General features: G+C 34.8%; 1 protein-coding gene and 1 pseudogene across 1 annotated transcript; one reads left to right on the top strand and one right to left on the bottom strand.

The window, feature by feature from the left end:
- Window positions 1-1,680: 1,680 nt before the first annotated feature.
- LOC114368574 lies at window positions 1,681-4,773 on the bottom strand (annotated as a pseudogene).
- Window positions 4,774-6,350: 1,577 nt separating this feature from the next.
- LOC114425384 lies at window positions 6,351-18,520 on the top strand. Its single transcript, XM_028392301.1, has 17 exons — window positions 6,351-6,764; window positions 7,008-7,206; window positions 8,067-8,372; window positions 8,699-8,788; window positions 9,385-9,858; window positions 9,990-10,097; window positions 10,862-10,992; window positions 11,084-11,213; window positions 12,630-12,996; window positions 13,089-13,585; window positions 13,708-13,887; window positions 13,973-14,131; window positions 14,484-14,558; window positions 14,918-15,035; window positions 16,106-16,257; window positions 17,186-17,401; window positions 17,657-18,520. Exons 1-17 carry the CDS (start codon window positions 6,571-6,573, stop codon window positions 18,293-18,295), a joined length of 4,035 nt encoding a protein of 1,344 aa, XP_028248102.1. The 5' UTR covers window positions 6,351-6,570; the 3' UTR covers window positions 18,296-18,520.
- The last annotated feature ends 622 nt before the right edge of the window (window positions 18,521-19,142 follow it).

Here is a 19,142-nt window from a genome sequence, read left to right as displayed (position 1 = left end):
GAACTTTTCAAATAAAATTTGATTTAGGTGAAAATCAGTTTGATTAATCAAACCGATTTTATAAAAAAAATAATTCAGTTAATCAAGCTGGTTTTGTAAAAAAAGTACAGTTTTTTTTTTCAAATCAGTTCAGGTAAAAACCGGTTTGGTTTAGGTTTGAACCAGTGTTTTTTTTTTTTTTTTTTTTGCATACCCCGTAATCCTGTTATTATTAAGTTAGCTGCTGTATAAAGATTTCATAAGCATCTACAGGCTACCTTAGAGAGATAATAAGGAAATAAAATGAAACTAGCTTATTTCATTAGTTAAATTATATTATGTACATATAATAAGTGTGGAGAATTTAATACGAAAGAATTTATTTTTTCTTATTTCATAATCATCGGAACAAAAGATCCTAATTGAAAATAAAAAAGACATCAGAGATGGGCAAAGTGAAGACTTGACGAGGCCTCAATGTTGATATTCTATGACCTTAGGATCTTGATGATGGTGCAATGCACCCTGGTCGGTAGCGGCAAAGTGCAATCGCCCAACACTACACACTAGGTATAAAAACAAAGACAAAAGAATGCAAACCTTTTTTTTTTTTGATTGTTTTGAAAATTGGAGGAAGTGTCTTCAAATCATGTAAAAAACCAACTCAACACCACTTTATCCAAACATGCTTTGTAGATCACACCAAAGTATTGGGTCCCATGTTAAAAATATGTACTTAAATGAAGAACTGAATTGCTTACTGCCATTGATGAGTACGCTGAACTTGTAAACCAATAGCGTGTGACTACTAGGCATTACAGAACAACATACTGCAATCTTTGGAAATTTGTTTCTAAACGAGAAAAAGCATTGATAATTTCATCCATCCGCTGCACCAGTCCTTGCGCGTTGCAAGCTTTTGGAACAACAAAAGGAAATCATAATCCATGCATACTTTGATGACATTATTGGGACTTATGTATGGATAATGCACGTCAAGATATGTAAAATTCACGTCAGAAAATGAAATCCGGGACGATAACAAACAAGCTTTGTCCTTGGAGACAATTCTGAGCTCAAAACTTATTCATCATCTTGGTTCTCTCCAAAAAATCGATATCTCGCATGCTCATAACATATCACTTCAACTTTAGGCAATATACATATACTACCTGGTAGCTCATTAAGCCTTTTTCATCCCTTCAGGGACAATAGTTGAAGCCCAACAAAATTTCCAATTGAAAATGGCAATGTGTCTATGGCTGTGTTGTCTAAATATATTTCTCTTATTTTCTCCATCTTTCCCAACACTTCTGGGAAGCTCTCAAGACACGAGCACCCCTGAAGATCCAAAATTCCCAGAGATATCAACATGATGTAGGGTGCTAGAATTTTTAGCTTGCTGCATCCTTTAGCGCTCAAGGATCGGAGCTTATCAAGAAACCCAATTGAACCATCAATTTCGACTAAATTAGTACAGTTATCGAGACACATTTTCATTAAGAGTGGTACTTCTCTTAGGCTCGGTAGATTGGTCTAGAATCTGCAGTCTTCAAAGCTTATTATACACAACGATTGCAACATCTGCATAATAACAGTAAGTGACTCAAGTTATCGTCTTTTGAAGTAGAAATTCATGTTGAAAAGAAAAACTGTGACAGAATACAAGCCTTGTGTGGTTGGAAGACCTTAAGGCAACCTTCAGGCATACCAATATAGCACTCTCAAACTAATTGGTAGTGGTAGATGCTCGGGGCCTGTTGAAAAGATTGTATTTTCAACAATCAAAATTCTCAGGTTCTTCATCTTCTCGAAGGCTTTTCCATTCCATTGCACTTCTATGTTGTTGTATCCTTCAAGCTTTATGAATTCTGTTTTATCAGTTCCCTTTGAAGCCCAAAGCGCAATTTAACCACAAAAACGTGCATATTAGCAATGCGATCCACATATTTGGATGAATATACAAGTACTAAAGATTAACGTAATCAGCCATCAAACATGTTAAATTGAGAAAATTGGGGAAAGTATTCCAAAATCTTGCACATATTAATCAAAATCAGTAAATGAAGGGAATGAAAAGACAAGAAATAGTATAAGATGTTTATACTTTCTAACACACCGTATTTTCTTCCAAAACATGAACAATGTCCTCATCAAACCATAACCTACTTCGTTTGCCAGGCTCAAGTATTGATTCATGCCTTACAATTTCTCTGCCCGTCTCTTGAATTAGATCACGCATTCTCACAAAACCAGGAGCATAAACATTTATGAGAGATCTGTCAACCAACACTCTCAAACCATCTCCTGCATGAAAACTACGTGCGTGTAGCATTTGTGTGACATAGCCCACGTCACAAGTATTGAAGAAACAAGCTATGTCAAGGAAAATTGCCTTCTCATTTTCTTCCAAACCATCATAACTTTACTTTAAGTATTTCATGGATCCTTTCATGAGGTATTCTTTCATATTTATCTAATGCAGAATTACACTCGTTTAAAGTTTTCCCAAATAAGTGAGAACCTATCACTTCCAAAGCCAATGGAATGCCATGCGCATAAGAAACTGCGCGGTTTGAAATATTCACATAACTTGGATCAGCTTTACTATTTTTAAAGGCATTCCAGTTAAACAATTCAAGAGCTTTTTCAACATTTAATGGTTGAACCTCATATAATTTTACCACCCCATGAGTAGCTAGCAAGTGTTTGTCTCTTGTGGTGATAATGATTATACTTCCAGAGCCAAACCAATTTCCTGCAAGTACCTTTAACTGCTCTAATTTGTCAACATCATCTAAGAAGCAGAAGAACGTTCTTTTGTTGAAGCCTCCTTGTTATTATTGGAATTCCTCTGCAAACATCTCCCACTTTGATATCTTTCTCCTTGAGTATTTCAGAAAGTAGCCTTTCTTGGAGTTGGATAAGCCATGCTTATTAATTGTCTTTTCTCTAATGTCGGGAGAAAACATACACCTTCAAAATGACTAAAAATCAAGTTGTACACAGCACGAGCAAGTGTGGTTGTACCAATACCGCCAATACCATAAATTCCTATCATTTTGACATCAGATCCATGTTCAAGGAGATATTTCACTTCTAGCACTGCAGACTCTAGCCCAATTGGATTATCAGCATCGTGTAAAGGAATGCAATTAATCTTTTCAGAGACCTCTTCGACAATCTTGCAGATAAACTTATACTGGTTGAGACCTGCCCATCACAGAAAGACAGGTGAATTGAAACTAAGCATCAAATTTGTGTATAGTTCACTCATTTCAGTCAGAACTAATCACATAAAATTTATTGTGTACGTCCATTTCTTAAATTTCATTTATCAAGGGATTCATATGATTTATTCCGCTTTCCTTCCTTATGAGTATTAATTAATATGAAGATTATTAGGCCAATGGAAAAAGAGTAACATATAGTAAGAAATAAAGGTGTTGGAAATGCCAGCCTGATAGATTAGCTGCTTCAGAATAAGTCCCCATCTGATGCCGAACTTGTGATGGATCCACATCATAAAATATTAATTGGGTGAATTGAACAACCTTTTACTAGCTTCAAGCACTCAAGGATCTTGACAAGTTCATCCAAACAATCGTTGAGGATGCATAGTTCTTGGAGAAAACAATGATGGGCAATATAATCCTCGAATTTTGAATGGCGTTGAGAAGAGCTGGTGTAATTTCCTCCCCTCTTCTAAGCTCTTCATCATCGGTGAAAGTATGAATTCCCTTTTCGCGTACAGAATTTGAGAGATTACCAGTGAAATTGTCACGAGTGTCTTTACCTCATAAAATCCATTTGCCTGTGTAGGAAGACGAGGATGGCGCTGCTATCTCTGCCATGATTTTGAAACTCCAAAAATATTAAACTCCAAAAAGAACTCAAGTTTAACACATGACACTTATAATAATTTTAACTCTAATAAGAAAAGTAAAGCCAAAATAATATTATACTCCATATAATAATAACAGTTTTACCAATCCAATTTGTTTCCTAATCCTGCCAAGAGAACATGATATGAACCAACTTATAGGATGGTGTTGAAATCAAGCAAATGAAACAAGAGAAATTTGACCTTAACCGCGATCTGTGGGTAGAATCAAAGTTATTAAGAAGTATAACTTTAATGGTGACTTGTCGGTAGAACCAATATTATAAAGTTCTTAATCCAAGAATAAAAGGGAACTCTCACAATGAAGAAAAACAAGAGATTGATATATGTTGAAAGAGATTATAACAAAGACCAACTGAAAATTGAGTTTCAATCATTATTTGCTTCTTTAACAGGTAATATTGGTAAGCTCACTACCCCATGCTTATTAGATAATTTTTTTTAAATGCTGATTTGCTACTTTGTTTTTTTAATACATTGATTGAACTCATGCAACTGAGCAAAGGGATATATATGATACAATTATGAATGTTGTTAATCTGCAAAATGGCCGCAACTTCTTTCTTTATGGTTATGGAAAAACAAACAAAACTTTTATGTGGAGAACTTTAGCCTCCACATTGTGTTCACATGGCCATATTGTATTGACAGTAGCATCAAGCGGCATAACATCTTTATTATTGCCAGACGAGAGAACTGCACATTCCAAGTTTGCAATTCCTGTTCCTATTTTGCAAAATTCCACCGGTAATATTCATCAAGGTAGTGAACTTGTTGAACTTTTAAAGGTGACTAAGCTAATTATTTGGAATGAGGCTTCGATGACACATAAGTTTTGGTTTGAAGCATTAGACAAAACCTTCAGAGACATCATGAGTTTTTCTGCTCATGGTGATTCCCCTTTTCGAGGGAAAATTGTGGAATTTGGAGGTTAATTTAGATAGATTCTCTAGTTATTCCTAAAGGAAGCCGACTAGACATTATCAATACTATTATCAACTCCTCATACTTGTGGGAATATTGTCAGATTTTGAATCTAACAGTTAACATGCACCTCCAAATTAATTCCAACAATACAAATGTCCAAGAACTATGACAATTTTCTAATTGGTTGTTCTAAATGGGTGATGGCAAACTTTCTCTACCTAATGATGGGTATGCATACATAGAGATTCCTGATGAATTTCTCATTACCGACCACATTGATCCCATACATGCCATTGTTGAGAGCGCTTATCCAAATTTGGCCCATGCATATGCCAATCCAGATTTCTTGCAATCAAGAACAATCCTTACAACTAATTTGGTTATTATGTCTTGCACAGTTGAAGGCACACCACTTGACACAATTATTCCTGAATTACTCATCATGTTGCTTTCAACATTGTTGTTGGAGCATATTTAGTCAATGGAGTTGCTGCTATTCCTTTTCTGAAGCAATTAGACTGATATCACAAGGACTCTACACTTCCTACCTCTAGATGTTGCATTCATCATTGTTATTGGAGCATATTTAGCCACTGGAGTTGCTGCTACTCCTTTTCTAAAGCCATCAGACTAGTATCATGAGGACTCTATACTTCCTATCTCTAGATGTTGCATTCATCATTGCTGTTGGAGCATATTTAGCCACTAGAGTTGCTGCTACCCTTTTTCTGAAGTAATCAAATTGATATTTGAATGTCCATAATTGGTCTTTTTGTTAAATTTGCCTCTACCCTGTAATTGTATTTGGTACATACTCATGCTTATCTAATATTTTTATCATTTATAGATATAAATATAACATAATCAATGCTTTTTTTTGTTCCTTTTTGCAATCACCGCTATTTTATATCGATGGAGATGTATTCTTTTCTAGATTAAGAAAAAATCTGTTGATCAGTTCCTTTACAACATGCATAACGATCAGCGTTACCTAGCGTACGCACGAGTACCGTATTTGTTACTTACAATAGTGAATTTTATGTGAATGGTTAACACGCACACATGCATATACACAGGTACAAATTAATATAATTATATGTAACTTTTAGTTTTAGGTATATGAATATTATTTATTACTTTGGCCGCCACTGGCAATCTTCGATTCCATGGATAAAAAGAAAATCTTATCTGTGAAACATATACAAATCAAAAGGAAATATGAAAAAAATATTAAAAAAATATGAAAAAAGATATATAATAGGTTGGATTGAGGTTGCAAGTCAGGATAACATGTTTGATTTTATGTTGAAAGATTAATTTTGAATTTAAAATTAATTTTGAGTCCAGAGTTCATCCTAAATTAAACAATTTTACTCTTAATTTAATTCTATAATAAAAACAGTCAAACAAAAATCACATTATTATCAAATTAATTTTATTCAAAATCAATTTTTACTAATCCAAAAACACATATAATTAGGTTTATGGGTTGGATTTGAGACTCATTAAAGTTACCTGAAACTGTATGAACATATCAGGTTATATTGGGGTCCTCTATGATTCATTGGGATTTTATAGGCAATTCCACCGGCGAGAAGGAGCTTTAGACCTTTGAAGAAACGAAATGGAAAAAGCTACACAAGAAAAGTGATCCCGTTTGCTTTCAGCCAAACACGTCGTTAGGCGCGTACTTGAGTTGCGTCCTAAAATCTAATTGAAAAGTCCCCTGTTTGTTCTTCTTCTCCTCATTCCTCAACGATATGGACAAACTCGGCGAAGAAGAGCAACTCAGAACCAGCACCTTCCAACGCTTAAAATCACACACTTTGCACCTTCTCGACCTTTTGCAGAACCCTCACATTCAGTATCAGAAGCATTGTTCTCTCACCGTAATCCCCCAACTCCTTCGTTTCCTTCAGAGTTCTTCGCCCTCTACGTTACAACCCTTCTTCGAGTAAGCCAGCTAACTTCTTCTTTTTTTTTCCTTCCAATACAAACTCCACATTTAACATAAACCCTAATTTAAAACAGAACAAATTTTAATCTACCTGTATGAAGTAATTTCAATGAACACATGAATTCTGCAATTCTCTCTCTCTCATGAATTGTGACATGAAATTTTATTATTTGAATTCAGCTATATCTGAATTAATGATTATTTTAACCTTGCTGTGTGATGTAATTTTTTGTTTTCCAGCTACACTCTGTTTCCGTTACTTCTGCTCCTCGATGCAGCGATCCAGTGCAGGTCTACTCAGAAAGTTGATTCTCAGGAAAATTATAACATGCCTGGTGTTCTGAAAACACCTGTTAATGTGAGTGATGGCGTTGCTGAAGGTGTGGTTAATTGTTTGGAGGAGCTTCTTAGGAAGTGTCGTTTGAATTCTGTGGATCAGGTGGGCTGATTGATGTGCCTTTGACATTTAGTCTGGATTCTATGCAAATTATGAAATGTTACTTTAAGGTTTTATTTGCTTGTTTTTAGTAGTTGATTAAATTAGAACTGGAACTGTTAAGTGTGCCGGATGTGTTATGAATTGAGAACTATGATGCACTCATCAGTAGGGAAGGATGGTCAAAAGAAACAAATGAAGAACAAAAGGAATCTAGGGATATATGGATTTGGGGATAGTGGCCTGAATGTAAAAAACCAGAAAATTTGTGAAACTTTTTTACTTGAACAGTTGAACCTGAAGCTGCATTGCATTCTGCTCCAGCTATAAGGATCAAAATAGAAGATAGAGGACTGCCGTCTTCCTAGTGTAAAACATGGAGCAAATGTAGATATGTTGTGCAATATCATTTGATGCAATTATACTTTAGTTAGCTCATGTTCATTTTGCCTCCCTTTGGTTTCAGCTCATGGTCTGTCATTGTTCACCTCATCCATTATAAATGCTCTTTAATGTAATGAGATTATATGCTGATTGTAGACAATGATCTAAGCTTACTTACCCTTGATAGTTTGGTGTCACAGTGAAATAGTTTTGACAGGAAAGTGCCATAGCCATTTGTCTCTGAATAATTGGTGGCATGAAACAGTGTTTTGTTGAGGTTTATTTTTTTTATTTATATTTTGCTTTTATTGCAAATGCTGGTTTTAGGCCATCTTGACTTATATATATACTGTGGCTGTATTAACTCATGACTATTGTAGACTATATACTCCTCATTTGCCATGAAAATCTTTCTAAACTGAATGTTGTTTGGTATGAGATTAGAACAAATAATACTGAACTGTGATAATCTTTAACAGATGGTTGTGCTGCTAAAAAAGTTAACATATGGGGCCATGTTATCACCCTCCGAAGCTTCAGAGGAGTTTCGTGAAGGAATTTTGTTGTGCGTCAAGGCACTGCTTTTGAGCTTATATTCCTGTTCCGATGTGTCTTGCTTGTGTGAACAAATTCCTGGTTTGCCTGCACTTTCGGATGACATTTATAATGATGAACTTCATAAAACTTTCAAGTATGGTTCGGAATCAGACAAATGTTTACTTGCATTTCTCCAGTCTCAATTTGCATCAGCTGCTGTTGGACACTGGCTATCACTTCTTCTCAAAGTATGTTGATATTTTTTTTGTTGAGTTTCATGGAGAAATTTCAATTCAGTTATGTTTTTCTTTTTTTCTTGGGGTTGCTGGTTGGGGGTGGGGGGTTAACTGGTATTTAATCATATTTTATAACATAATAACCAAAATTTATTTAAAGTATATAGGTACATTCTATTATAGCAGAAGATAACTTCTTCAAGCAATCAAGAGAGATCTTTCTATTGTATACTCTAATATATTGAAAGTGACCAAATGGAATTCCCCCTTCTTTCTTTTTTGAAAGTTGGTTACCACATATTATATAGATTTATAATACCAATTTTGTCTTATGAAAGATTGCAGATACAGAGGCTGCTAGGGGACAAAAAGGTTCTGCAAGACTTCGAATTGAAGCATTCAAAACTCTGAGGGTGCTTGTTGCAAAGGTAATGCAATAACTATGCTTTTTGAAAAAAGTTCTAAGTTATTTATTCATTTTTTGCAAAGGACTGAAAAATATTTGTAGAGCTAATGGTTAACGGATGAGTATAAAGGAGGTTAAGACATCCTCCTTAGAAAAGATATAAACGGGGCAAAACACACAAAAAAATTCCTCAGGGCAATAAAGTTCTTGTCTCCCTGCATGCTTGATTGTAGTTTTCAATATAGAAGCCATGGGAAGAGAACCAGAGGTATAAAAGCTTTTTCTATCCCATTACAACATCGAAGACTATGAAATAACTGACCAATCAGGATTCCAAATCCTCCATATAGCTTTGCCTTTTATTGCATCTTTGGAATCCTCCGAAGTTGTTATATTTTCTATCACTGCATAAAATACTCATCTGGATTTTGGTTTTAGAGTGGAAAAATGGAAATTGTAGGGGCGAAGTCTTAAAATACCTGAAGTGAGAGACTTTGTCCTTCCTTTCTGAACATGGATTTTATTTTTTTTGTTTATGAATTCTTTTATCTAAATGTAATTGAATCAACGTGGAATTGAAATATTGAATTAATTGATTGTGTTGGTTTACTCTTGCAGGTTGGTTATGCAGACGCATTAGGCTTCTTTTTGCCTGGCATTGTTAGTCAGTTAGCTAAAGTTTTGCACAGTGCAAAAACAATGATAAGTGGGGCTGCTGGAAATGTGGAATCTATTGACCAAGCAATCAGAGGTTTGGCAGAATTTCTTATGATAGTCCTCCAGGATGATGCTAATGCACCTGCCCTAGATATTGAAGCGTCTTCAGACTTTTATTCAAATGAGTGTAATTCAACACTTTCTCTTTTGGATGAGCTTCGCCACTTGCAAGTTAAAAATTGTGTTAAAACAAAAGCTGCTGAAGATACAGATGTTGAGTCAGAAAAAATCTCTTGCTCCCAAACTCAACTCCAAGAAATGGGGAATACTGATCCTGGCAGAGAGAACATGTCTTTGCATGTGAACCGAACAAAAGATTGGATGCAGAAGACATCAGCACATGTAAATAAGCTGTTGAGTGCAACATTTCCACATGTATGTTTAATGATGTTAGTTTCCTTGTCTATTTTTTGCAGTCTTCAGATGTTTTTAACTACAGTGCTATGTGTATATTTTACTATTGCAATGTAACGTTTTATGTGATCAGTAAAATCATTGAATTTCAGATCTGTATTCACCCTTCACAAAAGGTGAGAAAGGGACTTGTTGATGCTATAAAAGGACTCTTGTCAGAGTGCTTCTACACACTGGGGGAAAGTAGACTGATGCTTTTGGTGAGCTCTGAACTGGTTAACTGGGAATAATGTTAGGTTTGTGCCATAACCATTAGTATGCTTTATTGTGGTTGACAATATGATGTTATATAGTGAAACTGATGGATTTGAAGTGTAGCGTAAACTAGTCCTTAGCAAACGTTAATACTGGATTGGACCCTTATGAGTTTCTGTACCTACAGCTTTCTGTTCCCCATTCCCTTTATAAAACCAATAAAAAACAGTTAGCTTTTATCCATTACCATAAATAGGCCAGAAACCAGCATCTGTCCCACAGTTGGTTTAATGGCTGAAGGTATTATTTAAAGCCATTGACATTAAGCTCCAGCCAAAACACCAACACCAACAAAATGTGTACTGTTGTGTACAACTTTTTTGTCCTTGATAATGGGCATAGCCTCCTAAGATGCAAGGCTAGCACAAAGGTCCCCATAAACAACAATTAGTTTGTTTTTCAGAGGCCAAGAGGTGGTCAAGTGGATGAAATTGGCTGCACTAAGGAATGTGTTGTCTTCAGTTGCATTTTTCTGGTCCAATGCAATGGGGAATGCATGCTTAAATTTTTTCACCTGCTCTTATTAAGACTTCTTTAAGTTGATTACCTTTTTCTTTTGTACTCCTTTTCCTCTCTGATTATTTCTATGCAAACCCATTGACCATGAGTTAAACTTTTTTTTGTTGGGTAATGACTTAGTTTATCTTCTGTCTTGTAATCTTCTCTTGTTAATTGTTTTTATTTTTTAATTTATTTGCTAATGATTCAGGAGTGCTTATGTGCCTTGGTCGTTGATGTATCTAATGATGTGTCTTCAACTGCACAAGATTTCCTTGAGTGTTTGTTCTCACAAAATTTGAAACATGTTATAAAACACAATGCTGCTGAGATATTTATCAGGTTCATCTTTTAGTTTGGACTTATTACTGGTTGAGGATGGTTCCCCCTAAGGTTTTTTCTTAATCAGAAATATTTCATCTTTCAAATTCAGGAACCTTGAAAAGCTTCCCAGAGTGGTGCTTGGCCATGAGGAGTCACATGCTGTGTTACATGCTCAGCAATTACTAACAATAATATTTTATTCTGGTCCTCGTCTGTTAGTGGATCATCTTCAGTCTCCTGTATGGGCTTCTATAATAATTTCACATATTCCTTCTATAGATCTATAATAATTTCTCCTGTATTTGTTACAATAATGGTTTGTTCTGTTTCCTTAGATGCAGTTATCTTGTAGACTCATACAGAATAATAGAAGAAACTAATTAATCATACAGGGTACAAATTGGTGTATATTGTAAACATTTTTCTTTGATAAGAAAACAATTTATTAAGATAGAAAAGGAAAATTCAAAAGGAGTATAAAATATCTGCTTGGAGCTCACATGCGAAATTGATAGTAGGGTTTCCAGGAAAATAAACCTGAAGTGTCAAGGGACGAAATCCTCTTATCTGGGATTTTAGATGAGAGTGCGATTGAATCCAACAACTCTAAGACTGACATTCAGAAAATTTCCTATCATTTTTCTAAAAAAGTGAAAATCCCAAGAAACAGTTGAATGAGTTAAAGAATAAATCTGAATAACAGGAGCATTGTGCAATAGAGATGATAAAGTCGAGGAAAAGCCATTTAGATGTCAAAGCAATGCTTTTAGAGACCAAATTACCAAGACCCAAACCTCCTCCCTTTTTGGGTCTATAGCAAACATCCCAACTAACTAGGTGTAACCATGTAAGTTCAAAATATTCTTTTATTTAAAGATAACACCAATTGCATCTCAATCACAAGGCATCTATATTATACAGATAAATATGATTGTTATTGCTAGAATATCCAGAAAACATTTCATAAATCGTCATTGTATCTCTTAGAATATTTAAGTGGATTTTATCTCTCAGTAGCTGTTTCCTAATTTCATTATACTTCATTATTTGCTTCCATATTTAGTAACGATTAGAGGTCTTTAATTCTGAATGCCATCACATTGCCAGTGTCATATTTTTAGTTTATTTCTTTTAGTGTGTTTAATTATAACAGGCTTAAAACTTAGTAAGCTTTAATTGTCTCTTAGAATATTTTAGATGATCTTCTAGTATTGTTTTCCATATTTCATTATATTTTGTGTTTTTTTTTTATCTTTATTAATTAGGATTAGGAGTAATGCTTCCTGTGAATCTGTTTAATCTGAAAAATCACATTGAATATAGTATAACCAGTAAAAGCCTGGCCCAATAACATTCAATACATACTATAAGATGTTATGCCTCCAATAACATTCAATACATACTATAAGATGTTATGCCTCTAACACTCCCTATTCAATCTAGAGCAGGTATGTTAATCATATAAAGTCACCTGTTCATTATTTAATCCTGCATGCCCAGGCTCTGTGAAATGAAGTATTGCTTCTCATACTCTTGTAGTAAAACATAGGTCACATCTTCTTTATGTTTATATTTTACACACTTAATTTAGTAAAAGTGAACTCTTTTCGCATTTACTTTCATGGACTTTCGTTCTGATGCTTAAAAGTGATCAGGTAGAAGCTGCTAGATTCCTAGATTTGTTTGCTGCATGTCTAAGCCATAATACAGTGTTTTCTGGTTTGCTCGGCATAATCACTAAAACAGATCGATCATCAACTCTGGGATATCTTCCCTCCATTGCTGAGTTGAAATCTGGAGCTAATTTCTTCAATTATGGCCCCCTTCTTATAAATTCTGCTTTATCTGAAGTCCCTAAGTGCAGGCTTATTGAGGAAAAAAGTATAGATGAACCTGTGAAAACTGCTCAAAACAACTATGAGCTTCCTCGCATGCCCCCTTGGTTTAGTTATGTTGGTAGTATTAAATTATACCAGCCTCTTGCAGGGATTCTCCGATTTGTGGGTTTATCTTTAGTGGCAGGTGATTTCCAATTCAATGTTCTTTTTCTTAAAGCTCAAAGAGTTTGTCTTTAACCTGGATTTACTCTTGTTACCTTTGTTTGTCATTGCTAGATAATATAAGTGAAGGGCTTCTGTCGCATGTGATTGATATTCTACTCGGTTACTTCCGTAGATTGGTTTCTGAGCTTCGTTTAAAAGAATACAATAAAGAAAGCTGGCAGTCTTGGTATGACAGGAATGGTTCTGGACAGTTATTGCGGCAAGCTAGCACAGCTGCATGCATGCTGAATGAGATGATATTTGGTCTATCAGATCAAGCAACTAATGATTTTGCTAGGATATTTCATAGGTCTACTCTAAGCAGAGGAGTTCAGGTTCAGTCTTACAAACATGATAGTGCATTTCATGAATTTTCCTGGAAGAAGTCCAAGGATAAAGGTGTAAGGAGTTGTTTAGTTGAGTGCATTGGTGGGATCTTACACGAGTATTTATCTACTGAGGTATGGAATGTTCCAATTGATGGCAGAATTGCTGACTTGCAGCTTAATGCTGCAGTTGAAGAAGATATTAGCCTATACTTTTTCCAAGATGCTGCAATGCTACGTGAGGTAAGATACTATTTTCATAAGCTGACATGGCTGTTTATTGGTTGTAATTTGGTTTCCTTTTCAAATTTATCTCCAAAGAAGATTGACATAATATCAACAATGGCTTCCTTATTGTGAAACAGGTTATTATTGATGGAGTAGGAATCTTTAATCTGTGCCTTGGAAGAGATTTTGTTTCAAGTGGTTTTCTTCATTCTTCACTTTATTTATTGCTGGAGAACCTTAGTTCTTCAAATTACCGAGTTAGAAATGCAGCAGATTCTGTCTTGCATATACTTACCACCACATCTAGCTATACAACAGTTAGTTTGTTAGTCATGATCTTTGTTTATTTTCCAATTTTTCTTCCATGACTATTGACTGCTATCTTATATGGCATTTATGTAGGTTGGACAGTTAGTTTTGGAAAATGCAGACTATGTGATTGATTCAATATGTCAACAATTACGCCATTTGGATCTAAATCATCATGTGCCAAATGTGCTGGCATCCATGCTCTCCTACATTGGAGTGGCTCACAAGATATTGCCTCTTCTTGAGGAACCGGTATGACCATGTTCTCTTATTTCCATTTTAAGGAAACTAGCTTCCCTCATTTTTAGGGTATGCTATGATAATTCTTTTGAATTTAGATGGCCTTTAGTAGTTTGTGATATATATGTGCCAAATGTGTTTGTTCAGGTACCATAGAAGGGTTGGTTTTCTTAATAATACTCAATTTATGTGGGTATTGTCTGTTTAAATTGTTTAATAGTTGCATTCATTTGGTCATTCTCTAAACTCTATTGCCTTGGATTACAATGTGTGTGTGTGTGTATACAAAGCAAATAATTACCTTCCAACATGCTTGGACTTTATTGGCTGAAGTCTTATGGTCTAATGATGTGCAATTGAACAGATGCGCTCTGTGTCAACAGAACTTGAAATACTGGGTAGACACCAACATCCTGATCTAACTGTTCCATTCCTAAAGGTAAGTTGCTAGTTACCCCCTCCCTACTTTCTAAAACTGTGCTTCCATTTCCTTATTGAGTGGATTTTAATCACGCTATCTCCTCCATCTGGTAATTGCAAATCATCTAATACAATCTCTTTATATTCTTCCTCTTCATCTGGTAATAGCAAATCATCTAGTACAATATTTGAAGCCATATTTTGGACATCTTTTTCAAAATATTTACTACTTGCCATTGTCTTATTTAGAAACAGAATGGCTATTCTTTTTGCATTTTATTTCCTGTTTAGTGAGATCCATCTTGGAAGGGCTTTAGGATTCAAAAAATATACATAATTCTAATATCAGTTAATGCTCTGTAAATTGGTTGATTTCAGGCAGTAGTAGAAATTGTGAAGGCATCAAAACGTGAAGCTTGCCTGTTGCCCACTCAGGCAGAGTCGTTTGCCAGATATGTCAGGTCTATGGTCTCTAATTCAGAAGAAACAACACAAGGTTTGGACTCGCAATCCATCTTTTAGATTTTTTTTTTGGGAATTCTCCTGGAAACTTGGAGCTTACATCATTGACTCAAGTATAAAATGCTTCCTTCAATTTGTAGCTTCTCTAGCAGAATTCACCTGTGTGTCCTTCAATTATAAGTAGTGATAAGCTTCCTTTTCCCATGGTGACTTCTTAAAACTATGCAGCTTTTTGGGTGCATGCGTACACCATGCAGCTCATTCATGACCCCATGTGATTAATGATAAGCTTGATATTAGGTTAGATGCAGTGCAGATTGGTGCTCCTTAGGTTGTAATTCAAGTTGGTTAGCATGTATTAGGTCACCACAGTTCTGCACCTTGCAAATGCTAGGATGTATATACAACAGTACCGCCTGTACTAATTTTAATGTTCTATATAATATATATACTTTTGCTGATCAAAAAAGAAAAAAAATCCCTCCAAAAAGAGAGGCAGGGAGAAGGTAGAAAAAGCTTACTTGTATATATCGAAAGTATCTAGATTTTCTTAAATTTCTTGCTTTATGTGCAAACTTAAAAAGAGAATTTCATAAAATTCCTAATCCATGAATGACTGATAAAGGTTTATGTTAGTCTTCAAGAGAGTCCTATTTGATCTATTATTGAGTGTTTAATTAACAAAACAATTTTATGTTACTATATTAGGATCCATAAACTTTTGCTTACCCAAACTTGTTGGGATCTTTAAAATCAAAGAAATTAACATGAGCTCTTAGCCATTAAGGAATACCAACAAACAACTATCTTCTAATTCTTTAGACTTCAGTTTATAATAGTATAATGTTAAAGTGATAGTAAATAGTAAGTAATTAGATAATATAAATTACTCTTACCTTGATTTTACAGTATATCAATAATTTATATGTTCATTTTATTAGGATTGCCATGCCTCCTGCCAAGTGCTAGATCTCCTTGACTGTGTTATAAAACAGTATAATAGGACTTATTTTGGTGCTTTTGCATCAACCAGATTATGTGATACCCATTCTCGTGGTAATGGTGATTTGTCAATTCTCACTAATTGAAGTGTTTTGCTTGTAGACCTGTGGGAGGACATTTTATTCAAGTTAAATGATTCTAGAAGATATAGACGAACAGTTGGTTCTATTGCTGGTTCATGTATTACTGCTGCAATCCCACTTCTAGCATCATTCAAGCAAGAAATATGCTTGGCCGCTCTGGATATAATTGAGGTACCTTTTGGTTGAAATGCTTTTACACTTCAACATTTTAGCCATTGATGTAAATATGTGAAGCGTATATTCTTTATCAGTATGGGTTTCTTCAGGAAGTTTTGCATGATTTTTCACAAATTGCTGGACACTGATGCCAGCTATTTTGAATAAACTCTGTAAATTTGAAAATAAAGAGAGAATTGTCTTTAGTAAGATTTCTTTGATGGAAATATGCTTTAAAAAAAAGAGAAGAGGGTATCCCCCTGCCCTGCTTCCTCCCTGTTTAGTGTCTGAAAATATATGTTCTCTTGACATCAGTAAAGAAGAATTTTTAAGCGTAAAAGTTATTTTGTAATTTTTCTTAGAATTGTAATGGTATAAGCTTTAAAGACCACTTTCATACAATTCATCTCTCTTTTTGTTTGTCATACACATTTATGGATATTGGAGTACTTTATTGTACTGATGTTTTATATTCAGATTTTTATTAGGCATTTTTCTTTATATAGGTTCACTGATTTGCTCTGTATTTTCTGTTACCCTAGGAGGTTTATTAGTTGGCATTCATTGATTTCAAGCCTTCTTAGGCATCTCTGACATCCTGTTCTTGGTTCCTTGTGGGAAGATATATTCTACTCCATTTCCATTAGTAATGGATTATTTTCTTAACCAAAAGAAAATCCTTGTAGGTCCTGACTTTTTCTTTTTATAAGAATATGTTGATAAACATTTCAAAGACACTGGTTTCTTATATTGCAGTTGACACAAAATGGCAGGTGCTTGAAAAGTGCTTGTCAGTTATTATTTCCTTGGATAAATATATAATATGTATTGTGTGAAATAAATTTATTTTGTCTGCCAGTTTGACTATGAATCTAAAATCATTTTAAACAATAGATTTATTTTGTATTTTTCTTATTGCTATTTGGATCATTTCTGGTTTTAGGGTGGCACGTTGGCAATAGCAAAAGTAGAAGCAGCTTATAAACTTGAAAGAGAAATTAAAGAAGCAACAGAAGAAGCGCTACAATCACTATCATTGTATCAACTGAAGGATACTTTGGAAGCTAATGAAGAAGCGGCTGATGAAAACAGGCTGCTTCCGGCAATGAATAAAATATGGCCATTCCTGGTTACTTGTATTCAGAACAGGAACCCAGTGGTGAGTAATTCCTCATTGATGGTCATTTTTCACTTTAAGATTGGAATTTCAATGCTATTTTCCATAATTGGATATAAATAATGACCTAAACTAGTTCCTTCAGATGATTGTAGGAATTCCCGTGGAATTTCCTTCATCACCTTAAGTCGAATTAATGTTGTTCCTTCATCACCTTAAGTTGAATTAATGTTGTGTTTGATTGAGTTCTAGTTGATTGCTTAAGAGATGTTTTTTGACTGTAACTAATGTTGTCAGGCTGTCCGGAGATGCTTGAATGTGATCAGCATTGTAGTGCCAGTTTGCGGAGGAGATTTCTTCACACGGCGTTTCCACACTGATGGGACACACATTTGGAAACTTCTGATCACGTCCCCATTTCATAAAAAGTCAAATTTCAAAGATGAGAAGACCCCTTTACAACTACCTTATAGAAGCAGTTCCGTGTGTTCAGAGGATTCATTCGCTGAGACTTCCTATCTTAAAATTCAGATTGCAGTGCTTAACATGATAGCTGATTTATGCCGTAATAAGAGCAGTTCCTCTGCACTAGAACTCGTTCTGAAGAAGGTAAGTGGTCTGGTTGTGGGGATAGCTTGTAGCAGTGTTGTTGGACTTCGAGATGCTTCTCTGAATGCCCTCCATGGACTTGCATCTATTGATCCTGATCTTGTGTGGATTCTCTTGGCTGATATATACTACACTGCTAAGACAGAAAATTTTCCTCCACCTACACCAGATTTACCTGAAATCTCTGAAATTCTCCCTCTTCCCATATCACCCAATGAATATCTATATGTGCAGTATGGAGGACAGAGTTATGGTTTTGACATAGATTTGGCTTCTCTGGATATTATTTTCACAAAAATTGATTCTCAATATCAAATGTATAGCTAAAATCCGAATTAGCTTATATAATGTTATTTGTAGCTTTTCTATCCCATTTACTCATCAACTTCCGATCTTCCCCCACGCAACACCCACATACAAATCCTTCTAATCTTATGTTGATTTCTGACGAGTGATATCTGAAACAGGGAAAGGATCATATCATGTACAGAATATCTGGTTCGCCTTCGACCTTTGGAATAAAATAGAGTAACTTTTTCTCAAGAATTCTAATTCAACTGACTCCATTTGTATTTTGGAATTTTGGGAATCACTTGATATTGAGGTTAGTTCTCCTTCAGAGTGTGGTTGGTAAGAGTGAAATAGAGGAGTGGAAATAGATGAGAATTAAAAAAAAAAAAGTGTTTGTTAGGGTGGAATTAGGGGAGAGAAATTATAAAAAAAAGAAGTGAAATCCCACCTTTTTATATCACCACGAATCAGCACAAAAATTCAATAGTAAACTCGTCTTCCGCATTCATAGTTGATTTTTAGTTAATAGCCTATTATTTTTTTACATGTGAAACTATTCGTTGTTCAATGATAACTCAGCCTGTTTTGCTTTGGTAAATTGAAGTCATTGAAAGTAGGAATCTGATTAGTTATAAAATGTTCTGACTAGGAAATTTTCATCTGCCAAAGCCGAATAACCCTAAAAATAGTCTATAAGGGGATAGACTAGAAGCTCATTATAAAGCAACCTATATATGGCCAATGTGAAAACTGAGAAGAGACTAAGAGCATCAGAAGAGTTTAAGTGTGCATTTCAGTTTAAGTAATTTAAAATATCAACTTTGGCCACCAGAGAGATTTGGAGTAAATTCTCCACTATCTTTGCTTAAATTTTCAAATACAT

Source organism: Glycine soja, chromosome 9, assembly GCF_004193775.1.
Source record: "Glycine soja cultivar W05 chromosome 9, ASM419377v2, whole genome shotgun sequence".
NCBI lineage: Eukaryota > Viridiplantae > Streptophyta > Magnoliopsida > Fabales > Fabaceae > Glycine > Glycine soja.
Note: the sequence above shows the minus strand (reverse complement) of the source record. Positions and strands in the feature narration are given on the sequence as shown.

Bases quoted from the DNA above. Each gene is read 5' to 3' on its own strand.
- LOC114425384 (XM_028392301.1), top strand. From the start codon at position 6,571: ATGGACAAACTCGGCGAAGAAGAGCAACTCAGAACCAGCACCTTCCAA. The intron at 9,859-9,989 runs GTATGTTTAATG...ATTGAATTTCAG, and splicing joins TGAGTGCAACATTTCCACAT to ATCTGTATTCACCCTTCACA. The intron at 14,132-14,483 runs GTATGACCATGT...GCAATTGAACAG, and splicing joins TGCCTCTTCTTGAGGAACCG to ATGCGCTCTGTGTCAACAGA.